The 9,213-nt window shown below is 56.7% G+C and overlaps 2 protein-coding genes across 6 annotated transcripts; both read left to right on the forward strand.

Annotated features, from left to right (window-relative positions):
* The first annotated feature begins 893 nt into the window (after window positions 1-893).
* Window positions 894-3,238, forward strand: Aspdh (aspartate dehydrogenase domain containing). 3 transcript variants are annotated; one of them, XM_021167202.1, is made up of 7 exons: window positions 894-1,012; window positions 1,591-1,735; window positions 1,952-2,036; window positions 2,145-2,294; window positions 2,366-2,586; window positions 2,660-2,814; window positions 3,123-3,238. In XM_021167202.1, exons 2-7 carry the CDS (start codon window positions 1,677-1,679, stop codon window positions 3,164-3,166), a joined length of 714 nt encoding a protein of 237 aa, XP_021022861.1. In that variant the 5' UTR covers window positions 894-1,012; window positions 1,591-1,676; the 3' UTR covers window positions 3,167-3,238. The 3 variants fall into 3 exon arrangements, with proteins under 3 accessions (XP_021022861.1, XP_021022858.1, XP_021022859.1); XM_021167199.2 differs by having other exon boundaries at window positions 912-1,040; XM_021167200.2 differs by having other exon boundaries at window positions 921-986.
* A 94-nt stretch (window positions 3,239-3,332) lies between these two features.
* Window positions 3,333-7,136, forward strand: Josd2 (Josephin domain containing 2). 3 transcript variants are annotated; one of them, XM_021167205.2, is made up of 6 exons: window positions 3,333-3,676; window positions 3,794-3,905; window positions 4,304-4,463; window positions 5,889-6,014; window positions 6,592-6,786; window positions 6,894-7,136. In XM_021167205.2, exons 3-6 carry the CDS (start codon window positions 4,318-4,320, stop codon window positions 6,991-6,993), a joined length of 567 nt encoding a protein of 188 aa, XP_021022864.1. In that variant the 5' UTR covers window positions 3,333-3,676; window positions 3,794-3,905; window positions 4,304-4,317; the 3' UTR covers window positions 6,994-7,136. The 3 variants fall into 3 exon arrangements, with proteins under 3 accessions (XP_021022864.1, XP_021022862.1, XP_021022863.1); XM_021167203.2 differs by having other exon boundaries at window positions 3,848-3,905; XM_021167204.2 differs by lacking the exon at window positions 3,794-3,905.
* The last annotated feature ends 2,077 nt before the right edge of the window (window positions 7,137-9,213 follow it).

Here is a 9,213-nt window from a genome sequence, read left to right on the forward strand (position 1 = left end):
GCTAAGTGGATTCTTTATCTGTGACAACTGTCAGGTTCTGGCCCCATCTCCTTCCCCACCCGGCTCCTCTCTGCTGATGGAGCCTGGGACAGTGCTGTTGCGCATGCACTTTAGGTTCTCCATCTTTTCTGCCTTCTCCGCAACCATCTCGGCTAGGATCCTGGTTACCATGGCAACACTGCGGCTGTACCAGGTGGCAATGGGGGCAGGGAGCTGGCCTGCTGCATCCTGCCATGTCCCATGCCAGGCCTGCCAGCCAGTGGCTGGGCTCATCCTGGGACACTCAGACTCCCCAGCCATGCAGGTCCCTTCTTCGTGGGCGGGATAGAAGACAGGAGGGGGTCAGGGGACCAAGAATACAAAGAGGCTGGAGATTGTGGCCTCAAGGTGGAATGAATGGTGGACAGTTAAGGTGAGCTCAAGGACAATTAGACACTGGAGTGAAGAAGGGGACTCCAGCCAGGACTGAGGGGCACGGAGGACTGGGAAAGACAGGACACAGGTGAGGCCTGCAGGACCACATACATTCCAGCCAGACCTTTCCAGTTAGACTTTAGAGGGGGGGAAAAAAAGGAGATCAAGAGGTTTGTAAGGGGCCTGGTGGGAGACCTTAGTTTCTGTCCCCAGTTCTTCCCCTATCCCAAGGAAAATGCAGTCTCCATGACAACCTGCTGGCCAGACTGAGGAGGGGGGCTGTAAAGGGAATTTTCTACCTCAGCAGGAATGGGAGAATGTGGGCTGCTCAGGAGGCCGTGGGGTAGTGGGCACACAGGGCCATGCAAGGCCTAGCTTCCAAGCCACCATGCCAGCCAGCGCAGGAGGGCAGAGGGCTGGAAAAGGACACCCTCCCCATCCTGCTCCCTCCCTCAGTGGAGAGAGTCAGGGGTCAAAGTCCAAAGATCATTCACTGTCAGGCCTGGTACAGGGGCCAGCAAGCACAGCAGATCCCCCACAGCAGGGTACCTTGTTAAAGACCATGGCCTCCAGTACGCTCCCTCAAGTTCCTTACAAGGTGGGGGTGGTGGGCTATGGCCGCCTGGGTGAGTAAGACCTGGCCTGGGGCCTCTTTCTATGCCCCTGTTCTAAATGTTCCAGAAACATCTCTGCTTCCATCTATCTTTCACCCCAGCCTGCCAGCCCAGCCTGCCTTCTCCCACTCACTGGGCCTCCCTCTGTCTCTCTGTGTCTCTCCCTCTGAGAGAGTATGTATCTCTGGGTATCTGCCTCTCTCTAGGTCTCTGTCCTTTCTCTGGGTCTCCAAGGTCTGTCTGTCTCTGTCTCTCCCCCCCCCTTCCCCCCTTCTCTTTCCCATCTTCTGTCTGTCTTTCTTCTTGCTCTCATCTCTCTGTGTGTGTCTGGGTCTTTGTGTCTCTGTCTCTGTGTGTATATGTCTCTGTGTATGTGGGGCATCTCTGTCTCTCCTTCTTTCTAGGTTTCTATGTATTCTGTTTGTATGTCTGTCTGCCTCTCCGCTCTGGGCTTCTGACTGTATTCTGTCTCTAGGTCCCTGTCCCCCTCCCTCATCTCCCTGACTTGGGGGGGGGGTGTCTCTCTCCTTTCCTTGGATCCCTAGCCCTCCTGTCTCTGCAGGACAGTCCCTTGTGTCCCGCCTTCTGGCTCAGGGATCAGAACTGGGCCTAGAACTTGTTTTTGTGTGGAACCGTGACCCTGGACGGATGGCAGGGAGTGTGCCCCCTGCCCTGCAGCTCCGAGACCTCACTGCCCTTGAGGAAAGGTCAGCGACCCACAGGAGCCTCCCCAAAGCTGCTTCCTGCCTCCCTGTGTCAGGCAACCCTTTGACCCTTTCTGAGTCTCAGAGCACATAAAGAGAAACTAGAATGCACCCACTATCCCACTCCCCTCCCTCATATCCCTCCAAACCCTGAGGACCTGAGAGACAGGAGACCTGACTCTTCTCCAAGGCCCTCCCCCTCCATGTCTCTCTTCCTAGGCACCCTGACCTTGTGGTAGAAGTGGCCCACCCCAAAATAATCCATGAATCCGGGGCACAAATCCTTCACCATGCAAACCTCCTGGTGAGCCTCCTTACCTCTCAGTGAGTCCCTCTCTGTGTTGGCTGCATCCCACCCTCCAACAGTAATCTGGGTCTTGGCCTTGCCTCTCTCTACCATCCGTGTCCCAAGGTGGGATCCCCCTCAGCTCTGGCTGACCAGACCACAGAGCAGCAGCTCCTGGAGGCTTCAAAGCGCTGGGGCCACACTGTGTTTGTGGCCCGAGGGGCCCTATGGGGCAGTGAAGACATCAGCAGACTGGATGCAGCCGGAGGCCTCCAGGTGAGGACTGTCTGGGCTGCCAGACAGAACATGTAAGAGTCTCAGTCTCCTGACCCTGCCATTGCTTCCAGAGCCTTCGAGTCACCATGGCCACACATCCTGATGGCTTCCGGCTGGAGGGACCCTTGGCTGCAGCCCACAGTAGTGGGCCCCGCACAGTGCTCTATGAGGGCCCTGTGCGTGGGCTCTGCCCCTTGGCCCCCCGAAACTCTAACACCATGGCAGCCGCTGCCCTGGCTGCCCCCAGTCTAGGCTTCGACCGTGTCATTGGGGTGCTTGTGGCTGACCTTAGGTAAGCACAGGGCGTAGGTGGCACAGCTATGTACACTCCGGATGGACTGACTGCACTTCTCTGCCGGCTGCAGCCTCACCGACATGCACGTGGTGGATGTGGAGCTGCTAGGACCCCCAGGGCCTTCAGGTCGCAGCTTCGCAGTGCACACCCACAGAGAGAACCCAGCCCAGCCTGGAGCTGTCACCGGCTCTGCTACTGTTACAGCCTTCTGGCACAGCCTACTGGGTGCGGCAGGTCCCTCCAAGGGTCCCTTGGCGTTTGTGCTCGGCAGAGCTCACATGTTGGGTGTCCCACCCCAGTTTTCTGTCTTTGCTCATTCTTAGTTCTCACTCCCAGGCTCTATGAGCCTCTCTTTCCCCGCCCCACTTTCTCTCAGCGTCTGGGTCCCCCTCTAGGTCTCTTCATCCACATGCCACATCTCTTTCTGAGTATCCTCTTTGGCTTGTACCACATTACCTTTTCCAAAACCCACGTCCACAATGGCCACCTGCATGTGTCTGTGTTGTCATCCTAGTTTTTCATTCTCCCCACAGGCTGCTGTCAGCTCTCCTCCAGACCTGGGATCCACCTCTGCTGAGTCTCCTCCCCTACTACCCTTACTGTCACCTTGACAACTTATGGGTCTCAGTAAACATCAGAGTTCAATTCAGCCCGCTGTTCTCTTTCGCCTCTTTGGTTCCTTGTCCCTACCTCTGTGTCGTCACGCTTCAGCTACACACTGAGTATGACGCCATAGCAGCAGCGTGTGCGCTCATACACAAACCAGCTCCCTGAAAGCTATCGCGAGATCACTCGTCACTACAACTCCCAGAAACCTCTAGGCAGCAGTGAGCCCTGGGAGAGAACTAGAACTGGCTGCGTTGTCCGATGGGAGTTGTAGTCCCAGGCGGCAGAGCAGCCCCGGAGGACTTCCGGACTGCGCGTCCTATTTAGACGCCCTACGGAGGCCTTCGGGAATCGCAGTCCGGCGCGCGCAAGTCGTCGGGAGCTGTAGTCCCTTTCGCCTGCTCAGTCAGCGTGGTACCACCCGGTCGCTGCCTAGGGAATGCGAAAGCGGCCGGTCCCGGGGAGCAGAAAGGCCGGCGGGGTGAGGGCCAGGCAGGCGACAAGCAAAGGCGGGTGGGAGCGTGCCTGGTTGCCAGGTGACAGGAAAGGGAGGGGGGGCTCCTGTTGCTTAGTAACTGGTAGAGGGCCTCGTTGCCAGGTGAAGGGAGGAGAGAACCCTGGTTATTGACGAGGGGAAGTCTTTCGTTGCTAGGCGACCAGAAGAGACCCTGTTACCCAGAGACGGGAAAGGAGGAGTCCTCCATTGCTAGGTGATCAGAAAACGGACCGGGATACCCAGAGGGTGGGGTTGTTCTGTTGCTTGGGAACTAAAAAGGTATTGTTTCCTAGGGACAGAAGGGGTGGTAGTCCGTTGCTAGGTGATGATAATCCGGACCCTTTTGCTTGGAGACATGTAGTGGGGGTGGGTCTCTATTGCCAGGTGAGCAGATGAGAGCCTCTACTCCCCCCACTCCCAGGACTGGGCTCTAAAGGTGTCTCTGTGCTCTGGAGACAGCCTAGGAAATAGGGTCAGGGCCTCGCGGCCTCCTTAGCTAGCCCCAGTGCCCATCGCAATGGCCATTGCCCAGGGACCCAGGAATCTAGAGAACCGGATGAGCAAGATCCTAGGTGCCTAACACCTCCTTGTCCCACCCCCCCCCCCCCGCAGGAGCTGAGGAGGGCATGTCTCAGGCTCCGGAAGCGAGGCCGAGTCCACCCTCAGTGTATCACGAGAGGCAGAGGCTAGAGCTGTGTGCTGTCCACGCTCTCAACAACGTCCTCCAAGAGCAGCTCTTTAGCCAGGAGGCTGCCGACGAAATCTGCAAGAGGTGACTGCCATTGTTCCTGGCCCTGGAAGAGCAGGGCTCAGAGAGGCACGGGAGCCGTCCTGGGACCCTAGCAGGGCCAGGGCTTGGATCCAGGAGCTGTTGCCTGCCCTCCCACCTGCTGCTTCTCACAGCCTCAGCCCAAGCTTTGGCCTTAACCTCTCTTATCTGAGCCTCTGTCACAACCTCCCAGCTGTCTGTTTTTCTTCATCCTACACACAACCCCGCAGCTGCCTCCCCCTCCTCTGCTTCTATCCCTCTTTGGTTCCCCAGTGCTCCTAGGGACTAGCCCTGGGCCTTCAGGCTGAACTCCAAGGCCTTGTGTGCTTGGGTTCTTGCCTACCTTTCTGCAGCTTCATCCTTTACTGCTCTCCTAGGCCTCCAACAGGCTGTTCCCGTGTTGCACAAGGCATTTTTTTTTTCCTTCTTGGTCCCTTTGTTTGCGCCTCACAATTTCAACCATCACTTTTGTAAGAAACTTTTCTTGAATCTCTCTCCCCATTCCCACCTCTAGGCCACAGGGTGCTTCTATGGGCACATAGACACCCCAGCCTGTAGTCCTTGCCCAGATCCACAGGCAGCCCTTATCTGAAAACTTCAGACTTACTTAGAACATATGCATCTTTCTCCAGCTCTTCCTCCAGGGACATGCTGAGCAGCTCGAGCTGAGGCAGATGTCACAAGGGGGAGAAGGCTGGGAGAGCTGCAGACATGAGTGGCTCCCTCTTGGCACTGCTCACCAAGGGTCCAGGCCTACAGAGGGGCAGGGCCACAGAGCTGGGGAGAGCTAGAGGGAAGGCTTGGGCACAGGGACATCTGAGATGGGTGGTTGCTAAGAGCTGGTGCTGAGGCTATACAGGGCCTGCTTGCCACTGGAGGAGGTGGGAGTCTGTCCTGGGATGATAGGGCACTAGGGACACCTCTGAGCAGGGTAGGGCAGGGTGTTCCCAAAAGAAAGAGGCACTTTGTATTCAGATATGGCGGCATGAATGTGACTGTCACCCAGGGACTCTGAGCAGTGTTGGGTCTGAAGGCTCCTCTACCAGAAGAAATGACATCTGAAGCTGGTCTGGAGAGAGACCGTGACGAGTGGGAAGGATGGAGGGGCAGGGACTTTGTCCAGGGCACTTGGGAGTCATGGGAGAAGTGGGAAGGGGGCAGGGCAGCTCAGGGCTCCTGGAGGTTGAAGGTAGGCTAGAGGAAGAGACTAGAGGCTGGGAAGGGTTTCTGAGTGGGAAAAAATAAAGCCTTAGCCAGTCTAAGAGTACAGGGCTCAGGGGTGGAGGGAGAACAGGATGTTAGGATGATAAACTGTGTGGGGGTTGAAGAGAGAATCGTTAAAGGCTAGGCTCTGGGCCTCTCCTATCATGTGGGAAGGTGGAGGCCTTTCCAGGATTTCAAACTTTGGCTCTGCCCCCTCCTCCCCAGGCTAGCCCCAGATTCCCGGCTGAACCCCCATCGCAGTCTCTTGGGCACCGGCAACTATGATGTCAACGTGATCATGGCTGCCCTGCAGGGCCTGGGCCTGGCCGCTGTGTGGTGGGACAGGAGGAGGTAGGGCCTAGGCTGTGGGCTGCACTGCCTCTGGGCATGTGGGATGACACAGAGGGTGGCTTGAAGGGAGCCAGGGAGGCTATGGGTGATGGGGTCTGACTGAACAATGGGATGAACTTATAAACTTGGTACCAATCCAAAGGGTAGCCAAATGAGTAACTTATGATTAGGGTCAGAAAGATAGAAGTTAGTCAAGAGTAGTGGAGCCATCTTGTTGGCCCAAGGCAAGGACTGAGCTGGAAGCCAGCCTGGACTGCATATGGAGAGCCTGGCTCAAAAGGACAAACAACAAAAAGTTGAGGCTCTGGGGTTCCATTGGCAGAAGGCTTCCCCGTCACATATGAGGTCAGGATTCCATCCCCAGCACTCCATAAACTGCTGTAGTGGTGCACATCTGGGATACCCAAGACCCTGCCTAAACAAACCAAAGCTGGAGTTGACAGATAAGAGGTTAACGGGTCAGTGAGTGAATAGACGCTCATTCTGGGGAAAAAAAGCAGGATCCAAGTGCCTCTGTGGCCCGCAACCCAGACCTCAGTGACTCTGGGGCCTCATGCTATATCCCTCCCCTCCCCAGACCCCTGTCCCAGCTGGCCCTGCCCCAGGTACTAGGCCTGATCTTGAACCTACCCTCTCCTGTATCGCTGGGGCTGCTGTCCCTGCCACTGCGCCGCCGACACTGGGTGGCCCTACGACAGGTAGATGGCATCTACTATAATCTGGACTCAAAGCTCCGGGCCCCTGAAGCCCTGGGGGACGAGGATGGAGTCAGGTGAGTGGTGAAGAGAGTAACAGGCTGGGGCCAACACTGGAACTGCCCTGCAAGGAGATGGACCCGCCTGGACTGCTGAAACCTCAGTCTTCCACTCTCCCCCTCAGGACCTTCCTGGCAGCTGCCTTGGCCCAAGGCCTGTGCGAGGTGCTATTGGTGGTGACCAAGGAGGTGGAGGAGGCCGGCTGCTGGCTGCACACAAGCTGATCTGCTGCCTGCTCCCACAGTCCTAAGTGTCCAATGCCTGGAAGGGCCTGCAGTTCCAGGCCTCAGGAGGCCTGCACCCTGCCCTAGGGTCCCCACTCCCCCGACCACTGCTGCCTCAATAAATCTGCTCTTTTGTTATCTGTGCCTGGGCTCAGCTCCTGGGGATTGCTCTCAGTCACAGGCCAGTACCCATAGGGAGACAGAAACCAAAAACCAACATGTTGCCTCCCAAAATCAGAATAATATAAGCAGAAGCAGGGATCACTCCACTTTAAGGTTTAGACCATCAGTGATAAGGACAGTAGTCCCCAAAGATGACCATGGGTCCAGCAGCCTGTGACCATACCCCTTGACTTCCCAGGCACAGGGGGAACTAGACAGCAGACAGGACTGGCTATAATTGGCTCCCTCAGGAACAAAGTCCCTGGATGTGTTGGGTGGCTGGGTGAAGTCACCTTTCAAAGCAAGAGAAGGCCAGCCCAGGCAAGGTATTTACCACTGTGACAGTGGCTTGGACACTCCTCACAGCAACCTCAAGAAGCTGGCACAGTGGCTGCTATTTTCTCAGGGTGTGGTGGACCCCTGAATAGGGCCAGTTGGGCTCAGCCTTGAAGCAGGTGAGGGACAGACTGTAGGGTGGCTGGAGGGATATTCTAAGGCACCAGACCTACAACTGCAGCAAGTCACCCAAGCCAAACATGTTCAAGAGGCTGCCAAACTTGAGGACCTCGAACTCAGAAGTCGCTGATGTGCCCAGAGTGCTGCAGCCCTTCTGTCATCACCAGTTATTTGGGGACGTGTTGACAGACAGGTCTATATGGGACAGAGTGGAATGGGAAAAGGACTGGAGCCAGGAGGTGGGCCCAGACAAGAGCACCCTGAGCAGACAGGGTAATAGCACCAGAGTCACAGAGAGGGGGAGGAGATGGCCAGCATCTGGCCCTGAGCTCCAGGACCTGTGGGAAACAAGGGGAGAGATTGACCTCAGCTGATGGGACAGGCTTGGGCAACAGGGACCCATGAGACCCATTCAGGGATTATAGGAGAGGAGGGGCCCAGTTTGGAGCATGACACCCTACCCTGGCCAGGATCTACCCTAGTAATTAATTCATCTGGGGATGCAGGCCACACCCTGACACCACGCTAGTAAAAGGAAGGGATTCATGTGACACCCATCTCTAGAGCCCTGGGCCTTGGCTGCCCTCCTGGCCTCCTGGAACCTCCCAGGGTCTCCTGTCTTTCTGTCTCTGTCAGAGTTAACCCTTTCGTTCTCCACCACTTCCCTGTGTGTCTATCCTTCACTCCTTTTTGAGACACAATCTCTCTGTATAGCCCAGGCTGATCTCAAACTTGCCATGATTCTCTGGCCTCAGCCACTCAAGTGCTGGAATTACAGGTGTATTCCACCACACCCCACTTCCGCATCTCTTTCCATGGCTCTGAAGACCCTCTGGATCTCTGGGTGGGCCTCTTATCTTCTCTATGCCTCTATCTCCCTCCTTCCTGCCCACCCTTCACCCCTGCCCCACCTGTCGCCTGTCTAGTCCCAGCGAGAGGACAGCTGGCAGGACTCCCTGAGTGTTTCTATTCTTGGCCTGAGTGGTGCAGCCTGTGACAGCCCAGGTGCACCCTCACTGTGACCAAATAAGGTCCTAAATGAGGAGCCTGTGAAGGGACGGGATTCAATGCCTCTTGTTTACCCTCAGTGCAGACTTTGTGCCCTCACTGACACCCCCTCTAAGAGCACCCTTGGCCCTAACATGCCTGACAAGGCCTGTCCTGAAGCTAGGGGCCCATGAAGCTTCCCTGCTGTGGGTATGGGCCTCCATACTGACCCCCAGGAGCCTGGGGCACAGGCCAGGAGATGGGAGGCTGTGGCACGGCTGCCTGTGCAGCTGTTGCTGCCGGTGCTGACAGCTGAGGCTCGATTTAGCTACAAGGCCAGGGTCTGGCCAGATAAGGTGTGGATAGGGACAAGGCCCGCCCCTATGGTGCCCCTTAAATTGCAGGGCTTTGGCTAGGGTTGGGGGCGCAGACACCAAGGCCAGGTGAGAGGGTCCTGCTGCGCTGGGGCCCACAAGGGCTCAGTGTCTCTCCACCTGTCTGCTTGCCTCTCCTGAGTGGGCTCCTGCCTTCCACACCCCCATCCTCTCTTTCTCTGCCTCTCTCTACCTCTATCTCCTTTCTTCTCCTCCTCCTTCTCCTTCTCCTTCTCCTTCT

Source organism: Mus caroli, chromosome 7 (genome assembly GCF_900094665.2).
Source record: "Mus caroli chromosome 7, CAROLI_EIJ_v1.1, whole genome shotgun sequence".
NCBI classification, from domain to species: Eukaryota; Metazoa; Chordata; class Mammalia; order Rodentia; family Muridae; genus Mus; species Mus caroli.

Coding starts and splice junctions, on each gene's coding strand:
- Aspdh (XM_021167199.2), top strand. CDS start 977: ATGGCCTCCAGTACGCTCCCTCAAGTTCCTTACAAGGTGGGGGTGGTG. Junction 1,041..1,590: donor GGTGGGCTATGGCCGCCTGG/GTGAGTAAGACC, acceptor CTGTCTCTGCAG/GACAGTCCCTTGTGTCCCGC. Junction 1,736..1,951: donor CTCACTGCCCTTGAGGAAAG/GTCAGCGACCCA, acceptor CTCTCTTCCTAG/GCACCCTGACCTTGTGGTAG.
- Josd2 (XM_021167203.2), top strand. CDS start 3,635: ATGCGAAAGCGGCCGGTCCCGGGGAGCAGAAAGGCCGGCGGG. Junction 3,677..3,847: donor GGAGCAGAAAGGCCGGCGGG/GTGAGGGCCAGG, acceptor TTTCGTTGCTAG/GCGACCAGAAGAGACCCTGT. Junction 6,787..6,893: donor GGGGACGAGGATGGAGTCAG/GTGAGTGGTGAA, acceptor TCTCCCCCTCAG/GACCTTCCTGGCAGCTGCCT.